The sequence below is a fragment of the Rhinoraja longicauda genome, chromosome 1, assembly GCF_053455715.1.
Source record: "Rhinoraja longicauda isolate Sanriku21f chromosome 1, sRhiLon1.1, whole genome shotgun sequence".
NCBI classification, from domain to species: Eukaryota; Metazoa; Chordata; class Chondrichthyes; order Rajiformes; family Arhynchobatidae; genus Rhinoraja; species Rhinoraja longicauda.
In genome coordinates, this window is record NC_135953.1 from 58,535,262 (window position 1) to 58,558,471 (window position 23,210).

General features: G+C 42.8%; 1 protein-coding gene across 4 annotated transcripts in view; it reads right to left on the reverse strand.

Annotated features, from left to right (window-relative positions):
- tusc3 (tumor suppressor candidate 3) overlaps positions 1–23,210 on the reverse strand; it is a 318,808-nt gene that overhangs the window by 278,624 nt on the left and 16,974 nt on the right. For 2 of the 4 annotated variants that reach the window (XM_078398077.1, XM_078398067.1), the window contains exon 1: positions 18,172–18,308. The exons of 1 other annotated variant lie outside the window; for it this stretch is intronic. In XM_078398077.1, coding sequence (XP_078254203.1) covers positions 18,172–18,276 — 105 coding nt within the window. In that variant the 5' untranslated portion in view covers positions 18,277–18,308. Of the gene's footprint in view, positions 1–18,171; positions 18,309–23,210 lie in introns of those variants that run through there. One more of the 4 variants, XM_078398093.1, reaches the window with a different exon arrangement.

Genomic DNA, 23,210 nt, shown 5'->3' on the forward strand with positions numbered 1-23,210 from the left:
GCCACACCTTGAATACTATGCAATTTTAATCTTATTATCTACGCAAGGATATACCTGTAATTGTGAAAGTGCGGGTCTGTCTACCAAATGAGAAGAGATTGAATAGACTAGGCTTCAGAGTTCTTTAGAGTTCAGAAGAATGAGAGGTGACCCAACTGAAATGGGCAGATGTCAAGGTGGTTGCAGGGAATGTTTCTCCTAGCTAAGGGGTCCAGAACTTGGAAGACTATAAAGATAAGACATTTCTTATCTAAAAGAGTGGTGAATACTTGGACTTGTCTATTCCAGACTATGGTCATTGATTGTATTTAAAACAGAGATCAATATATTTATCAGTATTATAGTAATTAAGGGATATCAGAATAAGGCAAGAAACTTGAGTTTGAGGTTGATCAGGTATGATCTTATTTAATAATGGAGCAAACTTGAGGGACCAAACAACCTACTCCTGCTCAAGTTTCTTACATTCTCACATACTTTGAATCACTTTGAATCACCACCCGTGGATTGGACTTCTTACTGCTCACAGAATCCTGGCTTAACCCTGGTGAGCTTGCTCCACTCGTGGAACTCTGTCTTGATGACTGTAGCTTTTTCACCTCGCCTAGGCTCTCCGGACGCGGTGGGGGCTTAGCCACTGTGTTTAAGAAACATTTCAACTGCCGCCTCCTGAACGCTGATCAGTTCTCCAGTTTCGAGGTGCAACTAATTAAAGTAGGCCTAGCCTATCCCCTCTTAATTGTTCTTGTGTATCGCCCACCAAAAATGCATAAGGACTTCATCACCCAATTTGCTGATCTGATTTCTAGCATTTTGCCCAAATTTGACCGGGTCATGATTCTTGGTGACTTTAACATTCATGTTTGCTGTCCCACTAAGCCTCTTGTGAGTGAATTTATGCACCTGGTTGAGTCCTTCAATCTGACTCTTCACACCACGGGACCCACTCACAAGTTAGGCCATATTCTCGACCTAGTGTTATCGTCCGGATTCCCAATCTACAACATTGAAACTACTGAGGCCTGTCTATCGGACCACAGCGCTATCATTTTTGACGCATCTCTGCCTTTATCTCCCGCAAAATCTCATCTCCCTGTTCGTTACTCCCGCGACATAAATTCATTGACCGCCAGTAAATTCTTCGAGGCTCTCACAGCTGCCCCCAACATATGCACTATTGAGGCTCCTCCCCCCATCTCAGCACTGAGGATCTCACTTCTTTATTTAATATCACTTGCTCTTCCATCCTGGATTCTATCGCTCCCCTTAAAATGAAAAAGCCTAAGCCCAAAGGTCAGCCTTGGCTCAATGACACCACCAAAGCCCTAAGAAGGGAGTGCAGAAAATCAGAACGGAGGTGGAAATGTGACAAGTTTCAAATTTCCTTCGAAATTCTGAGAAACAATCTTCTCAAATACCAGGAAGCAGTAAAGTCTGCGAGAGCACAATACTTCTCTGACCTTATCTCCAAAAACTCTCATAACTCCAAGGTCCTATTTAGCACAATTACCTCTGTCATATGTCCCGCCCCCAGTACCAGCTTAGTTGGGTCCCCTGCTAAGTGTGAAGAATTCGCTAAGTTTTTCACCAGCAAAGTTGAGAACATTAGAATGAACATTTCCCCTCCCACCCGTGACCTAGCTGTCTCACTAGTCTGTTCATCTAAATTGGACTGTTTCCAACCCGTCACTCTATCCTCCCTTGCAAAGCTTGTCTCCGCTATGAAACCTGCAACCTGCCCCCCTTGATCCTGCCCCCACTGCCCTTCTGAAGGATGTCATTGCAATAGCCGGTCCCAGCATCCTCTCTATTATCAACAGTTCTCTGGCCACTGGCACTGTTCCAACCTGTTTCAAGCACGCGGTGGTCCAGCCCCTACTGAAAAAACCTAACCTAGACCCCACCTTGCCTAGCAATTACAGACCCATTTCCAAACTGCCATTCCTGTCAAAAGTCCTTGAAAAGGCAATTCTAAACCAATTAGTGCCCTACCTACACCAAAACACCATCCTGGAAAGTTTCCAGTCAGGTTTCAGAGCCGACCACAGCACAGAGTCTGCCTTGTTGAAGGTACACAACGACCTGCTTCTCGCCATCGACACCGGCGACTGTGCAATCCTGCTCCTTCTCGACCTCAGCGCAGCGTTCGATACAGTGGACCACACCATCCTTATTGACCGTCTCCGGTACGCAGTTGGCATTGATGGCACTGCCCTGAGCTGGTTCGTTTCCTACCTCAAAGATAGGAATTTCGCCATCAACATAGGCAGTTATTCCTCTGCTCCAGCTAGCCTCTCCTGCGGAGTTCCACAAGGCTCCACCCTAGGCCCCATTCTCTTCTCTCTATACATGCTCCCCCTTGGCCAAATCATTCAAAGGCACGGCATTTTTTTCCACTGCTATGCCGATGACACTCAGCTTTACCTCCCCCTGAAACCCAACAACCAGTCAAATTTAAACAGCCTCTTACACTGCCTTGAGGACATAAAATGTTGGATGGCACAGAACTTCCTCCAATTAAACGAGAGCAAGTCTGAGGTCATCCTATTCGGCCCCCCCGACTCCATCAAATCGATAACAGGCAGTCTTGGAAGCCTATCCTGCCTAGTCAAACCGCATGTCAAAAACCTCGGCGTGATATTTGACTCTGCATTAAAATTTGACAAGCAAGTCAACGCTGTGGTAAAAGCCAGCTTCTTCCAACTTCGTACCATAGCTAAAATCAAACCTTTCCTCCAATTCGACGACACTGAAAAAATCATTCACGCTTTCATTTCCTCCCGCCTAGACTACTGCAACTCCCTATACACTGGGATCAGCCAATCTTCCCTGTCCCGCCTGCAACTGGTCCAAAACGCCGCAGCAAGACTCCTGACGGGTACCCGTAAAAGGGACCACATCACGCCGATTCTGGCCTCTCTCCACTGGCTCCCTGTACGGTACAGAATCAACTTCAAGCTCTTCCTATTCACATATAAAGCCCTAAATGGACATTCCCCCCCCTTACATCAAAAATCTTCTAACCCACCTCTCTAACTCCAGGTCCCTCAGGTCGGCCGACTTGGGGCTACTCACTATCCCGCGGTCTAGGCTCAAGCTCAGTGGTGACCGCGCTTTTACGGTTGCAGCTCCTAGACTGTGGAACAGCATCCCTCTCCCCATCAGAACTGCCCCCTCCATCGACTCCTTTAAGTCCAGGCTCAAAACCTATTTCTACTCCCTAGCGTTTGAGGCTCATTGAGGAGGTGCTGTGAACTGTTTTGTATGTGCTGTTCCGTGCAACTGTATGTTTCATTTTTTCCTTAGTACCTAATCAGATGTACAGCACTTTGGTCAACGTGGGTTGTTTTTAAATGTGCTATACAAATAAAATTGACTTGACTTGACTTGACTTAAGGTTATCAGGAATGTTCTGCATAGATCTGGTTTCTTTTTGCATTAAAATATATATTTGTCACAGAATGAGTTCATGATAGTTCACTAAATTGATTCCTGAGCTGGAAGAGGAACAATTGGGCAGACTAGGCCTATACTCTCTAGAACAGTGTTTCTCAAACTTTTTACCCTTGCAGAACCCTTGAAATAATTTTCATGTCTCAGGGAACCCCTACATACAAAATTCGTCACGTACAGGTCCTGTCCACTGACCACTAAAGGCCGTTCGTTAAATATATTCCCTATGATTATTATACTTTTAAATGACATAACAGGTGGAACACTTTATTATAATACCCAAGAATTTTCCAAGAATATGCCATACGTGTATAATAAAATTATGAATATGAAATTAAACGCAAAAATGACTCAAAAATGCATTTACATATGATTAGCAAGGATGTGCATTTCTGCTCTACATTGGTTTGAGTCCTGGGGAAAACAAACCCACATATGACCACGAATTGCAGTAATTTAGAGTATAATGTCATCTTGCTTATTGAAGTACATATTGAAGTACTTGTTGAAGTAAATTTGCACATAAATTGATAATCAGCCCAAAAAGGTGGCAATTGGCTTTTCTGCTGTGTTTTATATTTCAACTACTTCTTAATTAATTAATATAGTGTATATAATCTAGCATTTAAATTTAATATTTACTCATTACAGTTCCACCACTGATTTTCTGGCACTCTTGGTTCCAGAACATCAGAAAATGGGTATCCATTTTACCTGACGATAGGAAGTCATGGCCTCCAATAGGGGTACAACGGTACCGGAACGGTCCACCTAGGCTGCTGGGGGGGGGGGGAGAAATACCGGCCTACAAAGCCGGCAAAGGAAGTCGGCTATGGGGATACATGTGCTGATCGGCCATGGAAGTCCCAATGAGGTCGCGATTGGCTGCCTAGCCCAGCATAGGTGCCACATTTTCGGGGAGACTTCCAGGGCGCGGGGGATTTCTCGCGGAACCCATAGCGACCTCTAGCGGAACCCTAGTGTTGAGAAACGCTGCTCTAGAATATAGAAGAATGAGAAGCAGACGTCCCAACCCTTCCGAATTTGGCAGAAAGTTTCCTCTTTCTTATTTCATTTCCGCCATTCCGATTTCACCTCACATTTTTCCGCAAAACACATGCCTCGCCGCTTGCCCTGCCCCTCCCCTCGCCGCTGGCCTCGCCGCTGGCCTGGCCTGGCAGCGTAGCGTAAGGCCCGTTGATGTTGAGAGGGGATGGGGTGGGTGAATGGGGGGGGTTGGGGTGCGGGGGAGGGGGGCAGGGAAGTGGGGAGAGGGGGATTGGAGGTGGGGGAAAGGGGGGTGGGAGAGAAGGGGAGGGGGAGTGTTTGTGTTGTAAAAAGTATTTCTGTTCAATAACCCTTCTATAAATAGCAGAATATACTCATGATAGGCCTGACATTGTACATGTAGTTCAAGAACTACAGACTGTTCGAAATAATAGTCGTTTTGTCACACATGAACGTAGCGCAACTTTGACGTGCATACTTTTTTTTGCTGAAAAGTTGCATTACGCGCCATATTATGAATTTTGATGTAAAATTCTGAATTTTGGACATCTTCTCCCCATATCCCCTGACACCCTTACTAATCAAGAATCTGTCAATCTCCACCTTAAAAATATCCATTGACTTGGCCTTCACTGCCGTCTGTGGCAATGAATTCCGCAGATTCACCACCCTCTGACTAAAGAAATTCCTCCCCATCTCCTTTCTAAAGGTATGTTCTTTTATTCTGAGGATAAAGCCCTCCTGGTCCTAGACTCTTCCACTAGTAGAAACACTCTCCACATTCACTAAATCCAGGCTTTTCACTATTCCCCAGTTTTCACCTACTATTCACCCAGTTTTCCTTGACTAGAGTTCAGTTCAGTTTATTTTATTACCACATATACTGCTGTACAGTGAAAAGCTTTTTGTTGCATCCTAACCAGTCAGCAAAAAGACAAAACATGATTACAATTGAGCCATTTATAGTATATAGATACATTATAAGGGAATAACATTTAGTGTAAGGTAAAGCCAACAAAGTCTTATCAAGGATAGTCCAAAGGTCACCAATGAGATTGATAATATTTCAGCACCGCTCTCTGGTTGTGGTAGTATGATTCAGTTGGCTGATAACAGCTGGGAAGAAATGGTCCCTGAATCTGGAGATGTGAGTTATCACACTTCTATACCTTTCGCCTGATGGGAGAGGGGAGAAGAGGCAACTTGATAATGCAGCTGGCCTTGCCAAGGCAGCATCAGGTATAAATGGAGTCAATAGAAGGGAGGTTGGTTTGTGTGGTCTTGGCTGTGTCCATAATTTGCTGCAATTTCTTGCGGTCTTGGTTGGATCTGTCCTAAACCAAGCCGTGATGCATCCTGATGCATTCTGTGGTGCATCAGTAGAAGTTGGTGAGATTTGTAAGGGGTCATGCCAAACTTTCTAAGCCTTCTAAGGAAGGAGACGTGCTTTCTTGGTCGTCGCTTCAATATGGAGAAGTTGTTGGTGATATTCACTCCGAGGAATTTGAGGTTTTCAACCATCTCTACTTCTACTAGTGTATAGGAAGGAACTGCAGATGCTGGTTTACACCAAAGATAGACACAAAATACTGGAGTAACTCAGCGGGACAGGCAGCATCTCTGGAGAGAAGGAATGGGTGATGTTTCAAGTCGAGATCCTTCTTCAAGCTAGTCCTCCTATCCAGAGATGCTGCCTGTCCCATTGAGTTACACCAGCATTTTGTGTCTATCTACTTCTACTAGATTGGAAAGTCTATAACCACAGTCACAGTTTCAAAGTAAGAGATCAGACATTCATGAGGAGAAAAATATTATGAATTTCCAAAACCAAAGGAAAAACTAAATCTGTTCTAAAAGAAGAAAGCACATAGAGTACTTTATAAGCTATTATCATATTAATGTAGTCAAATAGCTAATATTGAAATACTATTGAGCTGCATAAAGGAATAACATTTGCTACGGGTGTTCTAAATATGTTTTCAGTAAAATAAAGATAGTGTATACTTATTTCAAAGTGAATCAAAACTAACCTGGACCACATTGACCTCAATCTGTCCAGTTCCTCATGCATGCCTCCCTTACTATCACCACAGCTGCTCTTTCCTTTTCCAGCCTCATGGGTCAAATTGTTTTTTCAGGCCTCAGTACTCCAGCCATTCGTCAAAGAGTAGATCATGATTGGTGGCCCGATCTCAGGTGGTGAGACCAGCACCAGTTGACACTGCTGGCATTTTACAGTTCATTGATATCAAAGGCTGTTTAACAGTTTTTAATTGTCTCCAATTCGTAAGCATAAAAATAAATCTCAAAAGGATTTACACTATTTCAAATGAGTAAAATTTACCTAATAAGAAATTCAAATGATTTAAATTGCTTAAATTTTAAGATAAAATAAAGGGTTAAAAACAATGCATTTCAAATGCCACAAATGGCTGGTGCAAAGCTGTGACCCAGTTATAACCTGCATCTGGTTCCACAGCTCAATACATTTTGATCTCTATCTCATTTCAGATTTCTAGGCAGAAGCGCAGAAATTAAAGATGAGCTGACACAAGAACAACAGTTCTCTGCTGAACCAATGGCAAATGGTAAACATAGTTATACAAATTAGTCAAGTATTCTGGTTCTTCCAATGAATTTTGAACAAGTGAAACAAAATGGCAGGGAACTGAGCTACTCAACCTACCCATCTCATAAACTGCAAGTGTAGAAAAATTATCTCACACCAGTATAATTTCACACAAGCTTTAAATAGCACATTTGAAAAGAAATGAAACATGCTCAGATCACGTCGTTGCTTTTAGCTTCCGCAGAACATCTATGTTACCGTTTAAAAGGATTCTTTGGAAGTGAGACATGTTGGAAATTGTGTCATAATGTATGCTATTGTTTGGGGCCAATGTGCTAATTTTCTTAATTACTATGCTTTTTGTCTGGCAATGTGCATCCAGAAGCACTGCAAAGAAATTTATCCATTTATTCTCTCATTGTGGTGTCTTAAAACAAAGTATTTTATATAATACAATTAAGTCAACAGCAGCTTAAAGCCATGTCCAACGATAAGTGCCCAAAGAATAATTGATGGCCAGACCTGAGATCAGCACAGACCACACTGATGCTCATTTTACAGTTAAAAAAAAGACACAAACTGTTGGAATAACTCAGCGGGTAGACAGCAACTCTGGAGAACACAGATAGGTGACATTTCGGATCCTTGTTTTGTCATTTCACAGTTCACTGATATCAAAAGTTGTTTAGCAGTTTTTAATTGTTTCTAAGATTCTGAAACATAAAGAAAACTTAAGAGGATTTAAATGATTTCAAATATATAAAATGCACTTAACAGCAAATTTAAATGATTTAAATTGGTCAAATATTAAGATTACATAAATGGTAAAAACAATGCAGTTGGCTTTTCAAATGTCACCCAGGGCTGGTATAAAGCTAAGTCAACCAGTTAGAATGTTCATCTGGTCCCACAGCGAGTTAGTTTAACATGGACCTTGTACAAAGAATCTACACAATACCACAGGCGGGAGAATGGGGTTGAGAGGGGAAAGAAAGAACAGCCATAATTGAATGGCAGTGTAAACTTGATGGGCTGAATGGCCTAATTCTTCTCCTATCACTTATGAATTTATGAACTTAAGAATACAGATTTTATTTACAAAATTGGGGACTTTTAGCTGATTGACAGGGAAAAAGTTGGCTTGAAATTACAGTGGTCATATGTCTAACGGAGGAGCAAGTGAGCAATTGACCAAATTTGGGTTGTATTGCAAACAAAGACCGTTAATAATTCAAGAACAACTCGTGCAATTTAAGAACATATAAAAAAATAATATCCTGGTACTCTTAAAAAATTATCTTCAAATTTAGCTTCCATTTCCTTTTCAGAACACCAAGACGACACTCCTGAAGGTGCAACATAATTGGATAGGGTGGTAAAGAGGGCATATGGCGTGCTTTTCTGCATTGGTTAGGACAATGAATCTAATAGTTAGCAAGTCTTGTGCAGCTGTAATAAACTATAGCCAGGCCACATTTGGTCAATAGGGCACTTTTTTGGTCACCACACAAAAGGAATGATGCAAAAACATAGAAGGTAGGCAGAAGAAGTTCACTAGGCTCTTTCCTGCATTGGAGTGTATCAATTGTAAGGAGAGACTGACAAAATTAGATTAATTCCTCTGGATTATGAGAGATTATCAGGGGAAAAAAGATGATAGAGATATATAAAATTATATCAGGCCTAAATTGACGAGATAGACTTTTTCATTCCCAGGATGTAAAATTCAAATACTGGAGGCCATATATATAAGATGAGAAGGGAAACATTTAAAGGAGCTTTTTTTTTACACTAGAGTGGTGGGTGCCTAGAACGCGCTGTCAGAGGAGATGATAGAAGCAGATACAATAGCAACATTTTAGAAGCATTTAGACAGACACATGTATCTGCATGTAATGGAGGTAACAGACAATGTGCAGGCAGATGGGCTAGTTAAGTTGGCATCATAGTTGACACTGGCACAGTGAGACAAAGAGCCTGTTCCGGTGTTGAACTGTTCAATATTTTAATATTTGGATCAATAGGTTTCCATTTCTTTGTTCATCTTAATTATCCTTTATAAGGTATAACTTTTGTAAATATATTGGATCGGATCTCACTATGCTGGATGCTCCGAATGAAATTGCACACATATATTTGTTTAACCCAGACAAATACATGCACTCTCAGAGAGGTTGTGAACTCACCGTATGATAGATGGCACTGCAATGGTCAAGAGTCAAGAGACTCAAGAGTGTTTTATTGTCAAATGGCCCAGATTGAAGCCTACAAACTTTGGTCAAATCAAATATGCGCAGCTGCATCACTTTTCTGATGCAAGTGAAAGTGGTTACAGTACTGTTTCATATCTAAGACTGGAAAATGGCAACAATGAAGTACATGTTGCATTCTTAATGGGGAAAGGCCAAAGTGGCACCATTGAAGCAAATGACTATTCCCAGAATGGAGCTTACAGCCGCAGTCTTAGCTGTCAGAATTGACATAATGCTGCAAAAAGAACTGCAGCTTGAGCTGGAGGAATCCACCTTCTGGACTGATAGCACGACAGTGCTTAAGTACATCAACAATGAAAACAAACACTTTCAAACATCTGTAGCTAACTGAATCTCCTTCGTAAGGGATGCTACTGATGTATCACGATGCAGATATGGTTGCACAAAGGAAAATCCTGCAGGTGAAGCATCAAGAGGACTGACAGTAGACCGCTTCTTATGCTGGAAAAGAAGACTGAAGAAGATTCTGCCTAATGGGCAGAATATTGGACACTGTACCAGACATTAAAGGTTTTGTGCGTGCTGTACAACTTCAGGTTAAGAACAACATCTTGGTAAGACCGATAACCAAGATATGTCTGCTTCTAGAAGGTGAAGGAGAAGATTGAAGAATGGCTAAAGAAGTCTGAATGTTAACATATAATGCATGTTATTTTTGTTTTTGATATAAGTTAAGCTTTCATAACTCCTTTTAATATTAATAACTGCTTTGTTATATACGTAGAACAATTAGGGGCCGGTGTGTAGGAGCTATTTACGCTAAAATTAGTAACTGTTATTATATTATGACCATGTTTAATATTTCTAGTTTCTATCTGTCTGTATTTTGGTAGGTGGGGTTTGATACGTAGAGGGGCGTGTCTACATCTGAGGAGGTTAGCGTAGCCACAGAGATTGGGGGTCAGTTTAGTCTCGGAGGATGGGAGAGAAAAGTTTTTTACCACACGGTAACGACCACACGGTAACGGCTGTGTTGTTTGGAGGAAACAGTTGATAAGAACGATAAGCTATGAATTATTCTTTTGATTTGTGCTACTTTAATAAAGACCAATTAATCAAGAAACAGCGTTTGGAAGATTCGTTTTGCTATCTTAGAGTGCGGTGTGTGCGTAAACTATATCTCCACCACATCCCCGAGCAGTAATGGCTATCGAAGTTGGACTTTGAGCAGGTATAGAAACTGCCATTACAGATAGAACAATGCTGCAGTACAACAGAATATGTAAACATAGTAGACTGTAAACAATATGATAAACGAGAGAGAAAAAAGTTCAGAGTGTATATATACACATTGTCACAAGTGCACAATATATATATATATATATATACATACACTCAAAAAACAAACAATAGTAGTGCAATAATAATAATAATAGTCTATTGTAGATCAGAGCTTATTTGAGGTTCTAATGTTTAATAGCTTGATGGTTGAAGGGAAGAAACTGTTCCTGAAACTAGACGCTACAGTTTTCAGGCTCCTGTACCTTCTTCCCGATGGCAGTGGTGAAATGAGTGTGTGGCCAGGATGGTGTAGGTCTTTGATGATGCTGGCTGCCTTTTTGAGGCAAAGACTCCGATAAATCCCTTCGATGGTGGGGAGGTTAGAGCCGGTGATGGACTGGGCAGTGTTTACAATTTTTTGCAGTCTTTTCCGCTCCTGGACATTCAAGTTGCCGAACCAGGCCATGATGGAACCAGTCAATATGCTCTCTACTGTACACCTGTAGAAGTTCAAGAGAATCCTCTTTGACATACCAAATCTCCTTAATCTTCTCAGGAAATAGGGGCGTTGATGTGCTTTATTTATAATTGCATCAGTGTGCTAGGTCCAGGAAAGATCTTCGGAAATATGCACGCCCAGGAATTAGAAGTTTTTGACTCTCTCCACCATTGTCCCGTTGTTATAGACAGGATTGTGGGTCCTCATCCTCTTCCAAAGTCCACAATCAGTTCATTGGTTTTACTGATATTGAGAGCCAGGTTGTTGTGCTGGCACCATTTGGTCAATCGGTCGATCTCACTTCTATACTTTGACTCATCATCATCTGTAATTCGTCCAACAACCGTGGTGTCACCGGCGAACTTGAAGATGGAGTTCACACTATGTCCGGCGACACAGTCATGAGTATAGAGTGAGTAGAGCAGGGGGGCTGAGCACGCAGCCTTGAGGTGCTCCCTTACTGATTGTTAATGAGGAAGACAGGAAAAAGTATTTCTGCCAATTCAAACAGACTGTGGTCTATGGATGAGGAAGTCGAGGATCCAACTGCAGAGGGATGCGCAGAGACCCAGTTCCTTGAGCTTGGTAACCAGCTTGGAGGTGATGATGGTATTGAACGCCAATTGTAAACTATAAAGAACATCCTGAAGTAACTGTTTTTATTGTCCAAGTGGTCCACTGCGGAGTGGAGAGCCTGTGAGATCGCATCCTCCGTTGACCTGTTGTGATGGGAAGCAAACTGTAGTGGGTCGAGGTTCTTGTTGAGGTAGGAGTTGATATCCACTATAACCAACCCCTCAAAGCACTTCATCACCACAGATGTTAATGGTTGATAGTCATTGAGGCATGACACCTTACTCTTCTTGGGCACCGTGAACCTCAGACCTCAGTCGTGAGAGGTTGACAATGTCCGCAAAAACCCCAGCCAGTTGGTCTGCACAGGTTTTGAGAATTCGACTGGGTATACCATCAGGTCCAGGCACTTTCCAAGGGTTCACCCCCCTGAAGTATCTTCTGGCGTAGGGCTCTGTGACTGTGATTATAATACCATCAGGGCATATAGGGGCTCAGGAAGGCACATCAGTGTTCTCCCTATCAAAGCATGCATAGAACGCATTGAGCTCGTCTGGGAATGAAGCTTTGCTGTCGCTCGAGCTACCGCCTGATTTTAGCCATATAGGTAATGGCATTCAAACCCTGCCACAGTTTGAGTGGAAGTCCCTTTTGGCCTTTTTGATGGCCTTGTCAAGGTCGTATGTGGACTTCTTACAGACATCTGTGTCACCGTACCTGAATGCCCAGGATCTTGTCTTCAGAAGAATGCAGATCTCCTGGTTCATCCAAGGCTTCTGGTTAGGAAACACTCAGGTCAACATGATCCTTGGCTGTACTCCATACTGCGTCCAAAATCAGTTCTTGGATCCTGTACCAGTTATACCTGCTGATTCTGGGCACCTGCTCCATAGCAGGAAAATTTACCCTTTTATTGCATTAATGTGAAATCCTGGTTTTACAAATTTATTGATACATAATATTTAACAATTACATTTTTAGATAAGGTTTTATATGATAGAATGGTAAACCAATTTAGAAAATAACTGAAATAAAACCAAAAAAAATCTGCAGAAAGGACAGTATGACAAAAAATAATCAACTTCAAACTGTTTTTCCCCCCACAAATTCTGCCTGAGGGGGAATTTATTTATTTATAATTGCATCAGTGTGCTAGGTCCAATGTTTATTATGTATTCCTGGAACTATATTGATTAATGAATGTGTTATTTTTATTAGTGGATTGTTTTGAATTACAGGATCATCATTTTATAGAAAGATTGCTTTGTGAATACCATCAAGTTATTATTTCTTATATATCACTTCATAGAATCCGCCATGGTTAAACCTGTCATGATTGTCAAAACCTAAAAAAAAACATGATTAAGGTATTGTAGACAGACCAATCGTCAAATATAAAATGGAGCCAAAAAAATGGTTTGAAAGTTAATGTTTGTGTTAACGATTAACGAAAATATTAACAACTTTTATTAAACTATTTAAAAACTTCATTTTTTAATATGTTCTCAAAATAAGAACCTAGAAATTCTACCCCTTATCATCTCACAAATATGTTGGCATAAAGGAGACACAAGAGATTGTAGATGCGAGAAGCTGAAGCAAAGAAACAAACTGCTGTTTGGGAACTCAGCATGGTGGCACAGCGGTAGAGTTGCTGCCTTACAGTGCCAGAAACACGGGTTTGATCCTGACCACAGGTGCTGTCTGTACAGAGTGTGTACGTTCTCCCCCATGATCTGCATGGGCTTTCTCCGGGTGCTCCGTTTTCCTCCCACAGTCCAAAGATGTACAGGTTTGTAGGTTAATTGGCTTCAGTAAAAATTGAAAATTGTCCCTAGTTTTCATTGGATAGTGTTAGTGTGCGGGGATCATTGGTCGGCGTGGACTCGGTGGGCTGAAGGCACTGTTTCCACACTGTATCTCTAAACTAAACTAAACTAAAACTTACCTCAGTGGGTCCGTCCGAGGGGAGGAATTGAAGATGTTTCCGATTAAGGCTTTGCATCAGTCATGAGAATGAAGAGGGAGGATAGCCAGTATAAAAAGAAGAGGGGGAGGGGGTGAAACAGGTACTAGCAGGTGATGGATGTTCCGAGGAGGGTTGAAGCCTGATTGGCATGTGAAGGCAGTTCGGAGAAGAGAGGTGGAGTTGGGGGACACATATAAATGGGTGATTAGCAGAAATACAAAGACTACCAGAGCTGGAATCTGATAACTAAGAAAGATGATGATTGGACCCATTAGAGGAGAGGTGGACGACAGATGGACCAGATGGGAGAGGGGATATATGTAGGAAGGATCTGCAGATGCTGGTTTAAACCGAAGATAGACACAATAAGCTGGAGTAACTCTTCAGAAGGGTCCCAAGGAAAAAATGTTCCTGATGTTGGGGGGAGTCCAGAACCAGGGTCACAGTTTAAGAATAAGGGGTAGGCCATTTAGGGCTGAGATGAGGAAAAACCTTTTCACCCTGAGAGTTGTGAATCTGTGGAAATATCTGCCAGTGGAGGACAATTCACTGGATGTTTTCAAGAGAGTTAGATTTCGCTCTCAGGGCCAAAGGAATCAAGGGATATGGGGAGCAGGAAAGGGGTACTGATTTTAGATGATCAACCTTGATCATATTGAATGGCGATGTTGGTTCGAAGGGCCGAAGGGCCTACTCCTGCATCTATTCTAGGTTTCTATGTCTCGACCCAAAACGTCACCCATTTCTTCTCTCCAGAGATGCTGCCTGTCCCACTGAGTTACTCCAGCATTTTGTGTCTATATTTTAGAGAGGGGATATAGCGGGTGCATTGTGTGGGTAATAGGTGGATGAAACCAGGAGGGAAAGAGAATAAAAATGGTTGATGGATGCTAGAAAAAGGGACAAAAATGGGAGGACAGATGGATCAGAAAGAGAGAGGGGAGAATACATGACATAAAGATTACCTGAAATTGGAAAATAAAATGTTCATACAAGCGGGTTGTAGACTGCCCAGGTGGAACATGAAATATTGTTTCTCAAGCTGCATTAGGCCTTAACCTGGCAGAAAGATGGCTGAGGATGGTCAGGTTAGTGTGGGAATTGGAAGGAGTCTGAAATGGCAAGCAACTGGATGTTTGGAATAGCCATTGGGGACATAGCTCGGGTACTTTGCAAATTGTCATCTAGTCTGCATTCTGTCTCACTGATGTAAAGAGAGCCACATAGAGTGCACCAAATGCAGTAGATGAGATTGGAGGAGACGCACATGAATCTTTGCCTCACCTGGAAAGGCTGTTTAGATCTCTTAATGGTGATGAGGGAGGAGGTGTAAGAATAAACTACCCACCTGCAATTGCAGGTCAAAAGTGCCAAGGATCAGGAAGGGATGAGTAGGGACGGATGAGTGAAGTCATCGAGTCATAGCATGGAGACAGGTCCTTTGACCCTACTTGCCCACAATGACCAACATGTCCCATCTACACCAGTCTCACCTGCCTGCATTTGCCCCATATCCCTCAAAACCTGTCCTATCCATGTAGCTGTCGAAATGTTTCTTAAACATTGTGATATTACCTGTAGAAAGTTACAGAAGAAATGGTCCCTGCGGAAGCCGGAAAGAGTTGGGGAGGGGAGTTGGTGGATAATACCGTGGATGAAGATGACGAACATTATGTGCTGTATGCGGAGGAGGTGGGGTGGTGAGAGCATAAGTGCTATATGCAGAGGTGAGGTGGTGAGAGCATAAATCTGAGCAACAACGAAAATAGAGGAAATACAAGGGCGGATTCCATTAGCCAGCCCCATCCCCTAAACGGGAAGCATTGTTTCTGATAATAAATGTCAGTGAATAGTCATAGATTGAGATAGAGATCTAGAAAAGGGAGGAAAATGTCAGAAATGGTCCAAATAAATTTACAAATGAGGTTGAAATTCGTAGTGAAGCTTATAAAATTACCCTGATCTACCTGGTGCAGGAAGTAGCACCAATGCATTTGTCAATGTAATGGAGAAAAATGTTGGGGAGTGGTACCATGGAAGGTTTACACCAAGGACTGTTCCACATTGCCAACAAAAAGACAGATGTTGTTAGGATCCATGAAAGTGCCATGACTGCACATTTGAACTTTAGAAAGTGAAAGAATAATGTGAGTGTTGGCATGAACAAACTTTTTGTTCAAACACTATTTGGCAAAGTCTTGCAGAGACAAATAAGCCGAAGCAACCATGAGCTGCGGGAAAGAGCTATAATGTGGAAAAAGAATCAGTTGTTCTTTCTCCGAGAGAAAATGTTCCAGGGTGAGGGATATTTACGGCAGGAGAGTTATGGGCTGAGGAATGGTTATTGGGTAGTGAGGGGAAAAAGGAAAATAATTCAGTGGGTAGGTATGCAAATAAGAATGCCAAAGCCAGGCAAATATTGGCAGCACTTGTAATCAATAGGAGTGAAAGAGTTCCTTAGGTGGATGCAAAGTTATAGTTGTAAGACAAATCCAATTCAGTGGAGAGATAGATGCAGGAAGAAAGATGACAATCATAGGGAATGAAGCTGGTACTCTGTGGGAATTAGTTGAAGATATTCCTACTCCTTAAAGTTCACAAATATTGTTGCAAAAATAATTAATTTATGGAATGTATAATTTTCACCTCCTCTTACCTGCTAATTACCTTAGCTAATTATTATCAGTCTGAAGAAGGGTCTCGACCCGAAACATCACCCATTCCTTCTCTCCTGAGATGCTGCCTGACCTGCTGAGTTACTCCAGCATTTTGTGAAATAAATACCTTCTATTTGTACCAGCATCTGCAGTTATCCCCACCCCCCTCCACAACAATTGTGCAAATTAGGGAATCAAGGAATATGTGTTTAGTACAGAAAAGTGGCACTGGGACGAAAGAAAGTCAGACATTATCTTATGTATTGATAAAACAGATGCAAGGAATTGCATGACCTACTTTTGTTTTCAACTAAACGTAAAAGACAATCTGCTGGAGGAATTCAATGGCTCAGGCAGCATCTGAGGGAAATGGACTGACATTTTGGGTTGAAATGTTCACAAATGCCGCCTGAGCCTCTGAGTTCTCCAGCAGAATGATTTTTGATCAAGATTACAGATCTGTAGTTTCTTATGTCTTCCGTTTCTATTTCTTATGCTCTTATGTTAATGTAAAAATGTGAATTAACTATATACAAACCATAATAATTTGATCCTGTCTTCATTTTCTTGGCAAATTTTATCAAGCAATTTATTTCCTTGTTTCTCCTTGATAGCCATAGAACATATAACATAAAACATCATAAGGAAAGACACAAACTACTGGAGTAACTCAGGTGGTCAGCAAAACTCTGGAGAACATGGATAGGTGATGTTTCGGATCGGGACCCTTCTTCAGCCTGATGAAGGGTCCTGACCTGAAAGGTCACCTATCCATATTCTCCAATGATGCTGACTTAGCCATTGAGTTACTCAAGTACTTTGTGTCTTTTTTTTGTAAACCGGCAGCTGCAGTTCCTTGTCTCTAAATAAAACATTATGTTCCATGACTTAACCGTGATTAAGAATTATCTAGCAAAGACTCATTTTTATTTCCAAAAAAACAAATAAACAACTGGAAAAACATGAATTTGTCAGGTTTTTTAAATGGATAAAGAACTAACAAAATGTCATCATGTGGCAAGCAGAAAATTGTGAGTGTTTCCGATCTAGAAATAGGCAGGATGGCATATTATGGACAAAGTCAAACTGAAAGTGGCATTATTGGTATTATTAATCAGAAACATTCACATCATTTGATTTTATTACCGTACGATTTTAGGAAATTGTTTCGATGGGGGCATTTCACTGAAATCTATCATGTTTACAAAACTGACACAAAGTCAGGTAAATATAATCAATTTGAACACTTGCAATTAACAAGAGTGAAAGATTGTTCCGTATCACAAAATGCTGGGGTAACTCAGCGGGTCAGGCAGCATCTCTAGAGATAATCCAGAGAGAATCCAGAGATGCTGCCTGACCCACTGAGTTACCCCAGCATTTTGTACCAGCATCTGCAGTTGTTTTCCTACACAAAGATTGTTCCGTAGTTGGATGTTCACCGTCGGGAGGGCGCAGTGATAATTGTGAGACCAATCCAAACCTTGCAATGAAGATGAGAAAGCGTGGAGAGCAGCTCCCTCCCTGCTTGCCTCCTTGCCTTTGGTCCTCCCTGCTTGCCTTTGGTCCTCCCTGCTTGCCTTTGGTCCTCCCTGCTTGCCTTTGGTCCTGTCTTTGGTCCTGTCTTTGGTCCTGCCTTTGGTCCTCCCTGCCTGCCTCCTTGCCTTTGGTCCTCCCTGCCTTTGGTCCTCCCTGCCTTTGGTCCTGCCTGCCTTTTGGTCCTGCCTGCCTTTTGGTCCTGCCTGCCTTTTGGTCCTGCCTGCCTTTTGGTCCTGCCTGCCTTTTGGTCCTGCCTGCCTTTGGTCCAGCCTCCTGCCCTGCCCTGCCCTGGCTGAGTCCCGCATCATCAGCATCATCAGCACCAGCATCCTCGCACACTCGGCCCTTCTCCCGCCGCACAGTCACATCGCAAAACACAAGGAGCCGCGCCGCGCCACCACCCCGCTCACCTCTTTTTTCTTCTGTCCGCCTCCTAATTGAACGCAGAGCAGGAGGAGCAGCCAGGAGCCGGCCGTTACCAGGGGCAGCGGTGCCAACCTCCGGCTCGACGCCATTCCGATAACGGGGGGGAGGGGGCAACGCCGGCCTCGTGCTCCATTGGCTGAGGCGCCGACGGCGCAAAGGTTTCTGGACCCTGTAGTCCCTCGCTGGACCTTTAACGCTGGGATAAGGAAACAGAAGCACTACATTACCCAGAATGCTCGACCCTGGGACACCATGTGCCTGTCGGTGACCCGTGCGTGCCGCGAAATAGCGGAGAGAAATCCAGCTGCAATGAATGGTTGCACGGAGAAGCACCTTGACAGCAGCACTGTTGACATACGCCCTTAAACTTGCCGAATGTCAATGACAATTTTTAAGGTAACTTTTAAGGCACTTAAAAAAAACCCCACATACAGCTGAAACTTTGTTGAAAATCATATATAATAATAATAATCCATTTATTTTATATAGCGCCTTATCACATGCTCAAAGCGCTTTACAAAAACAATTTACATAGAAACAAACAGACAAACTATCCTGACGGAAAAGCGGCGAATACTCAACGCCAGCGTCCTCTCACGTCAGGGTCCGGCAGTAGACATTAAAAAGCACAAGACACACAGATATAATTTTTTACACAAAACAGCCATCACAGTGATTGCTCTAGGCACACCCTCACTGTGATGGAAGGCAAAGTCTTATCTCCTCCTCATTCTTCTCCCGTGGTGCCACGAGGTGATCGAGGCTCCCAACTTTTTGAAGCCCCCACCGGGCAATGGAAAGTCCCAGGGCCGAGCCGAGCAGGCCGATGAAAGTCCTGAGCCCCACCGGGCGATGGAAAGTGCTGCGGCAGAGCCACGCAGGGCGATGAAGGGCCTGCGGGCGGGTTGATCATACCTCGCGCTTCGGGGCGGTCGAAGCTGCTACGGCTGGAGCTCCCAAAAGCCGGTCACCAGCCAGGGACCTGCGAACTCCCGATGTTGCGGTCTGCAGGGCCCACGGCCGAAGCCTCCGAGATGGTAAGTCCAGGCCCTGCGACCGGAGTCTTTGAGGTCGATCCCAGCTGGAGGCCGCCGACTCCACGATGTTAGGCCGTAGCGCGAACGGAGATACGACACAGTAAAGGTTGCATCTCCGTTGAGGAGGAGATTTGAAAAAAGGTTTCCCCCAACCCCCCCACCACCCCCCTACATACACAGAATTAAAAATAAAACAAAACGTACATTTAACAACGACAATGACAAAAAAAAACAAAAAAACAGAGAGACTGCCGGTGAGCCGCAGCTGCAGAACACAGCCACGCCCCCAATATATGATTTTTTCAAACAATTATTGCCATATGTCATATTAGTACCAGCATCTGCAGTTATTTTCTCAGACTACAAGCGAAGTACATCTGGGTGCTTATTTACTAAATCTCTTTCCTTTTGAAACGATTTTGATGCATGTGTGATTAGAGACCAGTTTTGCATCTATTAATTACATTTGGTAACAATTAGAAGAAGGGTCTCGATCCGAAACGTCACCCATTCACCAGAGACGCTGCCTGTCCCGCAGAGTTACTTCAGCCTTTTGTGTCGTTCAGCATTTTTGTCTTTATCAAGCTACCCAATAATTAGAGGTGCTGTTCCTCCAGTTTACATGTGGGCTCACTCTGGCAATGAAGGAGGCCTGGACACAAGGGTCATTATGGGAATTATAGAGGAGTTAAAATGGTTAGCAACTAGGGGATCCAGTAAGCCTCGGCAGATGATGCATGATTTCAAGCTTCTGTACTTTCTACCAGACGTGAGCTGGGAAAAGATGGAATGGCCGGAGTAGGACAAATCTTTATTTTAGCTGCATTTCTGAGGCAGCATTTTAAAGGACTGGATCTTATTAAAAACTTTGACAGTGAATATTCACAAATTTATTTCACACTAATTGTCCTAAATAGTTAGTGTTTGTAAAAATTTGTAGTTGAAGAAAATTGTTATAATTCTGTCTCAAAGAAGAGTGTGGAGTCTATTATAAAATGTGTTAAAACATTCTTAAAAAAGGACAACGGGATTGAAATTTCCAGAGAGAAAGTTAAACCCTTCTGACTAATTCAGCAGATGTGCTGCAAACATTTCATTTTCTTGAAAATGCCACAGTGGTATTTAGTGAAGAAAATGATGAGACTGATGGAAAAGGGAGAACAATTATTGATACTTCGCAGTTTGATGAAGTTGCAACATTAAAGTATTCAGAGTTGGAAAGTTACTAGAGAGTATTCTGAGGGATATTGGATGGGCAGGGGCTGATTAAGAATAGTTTGCGTGGTTTTGTACGTGGGAGGTTGTGTCTCACTAATCTGATTGATTTTTTTGAAGACATGACCAAAAAGGTCGATGAGGGCAGAGCTGTAGACGTTGTGTACATGGATTTCAGTAAGGCATTCAACAAGGTTCCACATGGTAAGCTGTTCTGGAAGGTTAGATTGCTTGGAATCCAAGGAGAGATAGCTGAATGGATAGCAAATTGGCTTCATGGAAGGAAGCAGAGGGTGATGGTGGAAGGTTGCTTCTCGGATTTGAGGCCTGTGACTAGTGGTGTGCCTCAGGGTTCGGTGATGGGCCTGTTACTGTTTGTCATCCACATCAATGATTTGAATGAGAACATACATACAAGATTAGCAAGTTTGCTGATGATACTAAAGTGAGTAGTTTTGCAGATAGTGAAGATGGTTGTGAAAGATTTCAGCAGGATCTGGATCGACAGGTGGGCTGAGGAATGGTTGATGGAATTTAATACAGAGAAGTGTGAGGTGTTGCATTTTGGGACATTGAACAAGGGCAGGACCTACACAGTAAATGGTAGGCCTCTGGGTAGTGTTATGAGAATGTTGACAGGACTAGAGGGTGTGAGCTATGGGGGGAGGTTGAGTAGGCTGGTTCTCCATTCCTTGGAGCGCAGGAGGATGAGGGGTGATCTTATAAAAGTGTATAAAATCATGAGAGGAATCGATCGGGTAGATGCACAGTCTCTTGCCCAGAGTAGGGGAATTGAGGACGAGAGGACATAGGTTCAAGGTGAAGGGGAAAAGATTTAATAGGAACCCGAGGGGTAACTCTTTCACACAAAGGGTGAAGGGTGTGTGGAACAAGCTGCCAGCGGAGGTAGTTGAGGCTGGGACTATCCCATTGTGTAAGAAACAGTTAGACAGGTACATGGATAGGACAGGTTTGGAGGGATATGGACCAAACTCAGGCAGGTGGGGCTAGTGTAGCTGGGACATGTTGGCCGGTGTGGGTAAGTTGGGCGTAAGGGCCTGTTTCCACACTGTATTCACTCTATGACTCTATGAGCTACTGGTGGGAATATAGAACTCATTTCCTGAAATAGTGACAGAGGCATTACCTCTGAGCATATTTGAAACGGCCTTGGCATTTTATATGCCATAACCCAAAAAGCTGTTTACCTAGGGCCAAAATGTACGGTTCATCTGGATAGTTCTTTATTCAGCCAGAAAGTACAATTTAGGCCAAATGCCCTCTATCTGTACCATAAATATCTATGCTATGAATTAGGCAGATTGAGAACAGATGCTTTCAGATGAATCTCTGATGTATGCTCCCGTGCTGCTTTCAGAATGACTTACCTGCTCGATGAACGTAAGTTTGGCTTTTCATACATTCAGACTGCTACAAATTTCTCTGCGTGTAACATGAAATTGTTTCCTTGATGTGGAGAAGATGGTCAATATAATAATACAGTGGTATGGATTGGACCTGGAATAATAACACTATCAGATAATTGATAACCATGAAAAATAAATAAATAAAACATATGAATAGCATTATAAAGAGGATAGGATGACAGAACAGTGAAATGAATACATTGCTGTGCATCCCAAGGATCCAATGAATAGCCACGAAACAGATTCTTAAACAAAGTAGCAGTCCTTGGATCTTTTCAGTGATAAAATTGGATTACAAGTGGCTTTTGTATGCTTTCTTAGAAAATAAATCTGCTCTCACAGCCAGAAAGAGGTGATTAATCAATGGCAAAAAATAAAGTGCTGGAGTAACTCAGCAGGTCAGGTATTTTCTGTGGACTGAAATGGACAGATGGCATTTTGGTCTGGACCCTTCAGACTATCGGAATAGGGCAGACAAAGCTGGAAAAAAAGAGATGAACTGTGGTAAAGCCTGGCAACTGATGGTGGATACAGGTGAAGGGGGGAGTAAGGGGTTGATATATTGGTGCAGTGAGAAACGCGAAAGGTGAAAACGAGACAAAAGCATGTTTGATAAGGTAAGAAAACAGGAGGAGTGAAATTTCAAGCCCGAGGGAGGGATATGCATGGAAGATGAGAGAGGATAAAGGGAGGATAAAAGGGAAATGGGGGACTCTGGGTAGGGATGAAAAATGAGCAAAAGGAGAAGAGGAAAGGAATAGGGTTGTGGGAGAAATGTGTGCACAACTGGGGAAGGGGTCCGATTGGGAGGGAGCGGAGGATGTGGGGCAGAGGGATATTATTAAATCATTCAATATTCATAACATTGGATTGGAGGCCACACAGGCAGAATATGAGGTGCTGTTCTTCCGGTTGTATTGAACTTTTATTGAAATAACATTGAATTCTCCAGTTTCGAGTAGCACCCACAACCCTCACTTCTTTTTCCTCTTCTCTCTGCACACATATCCTCAATTGCCCTTCCTTTCCCCCTTCTCCTCATGCTTATCTCCAACCCCTGAGTCCCACATTTACCTCATTCCCACCTCCTTCCCCTCCACTTATCCCCTTCCACCCATATCCATCCCCCTGCTTTACCTTTTGACTCCTCTTCCTCCTTCATCTGACATCTTTTTGTTTCCTTTTCGACCCTCTGTTCTTTGGCAGATGGGTGGTGATAGTGACAATCGCCCCTCACCTGTATCAACCTATCACAAGCCTGGCTTTGCCCTACCCCTCTCATTCTTTTGTAGGTTTCTCCCCTCTACTCCATCAATCTGAAGAAGGGTCACAACGCAAAACGCA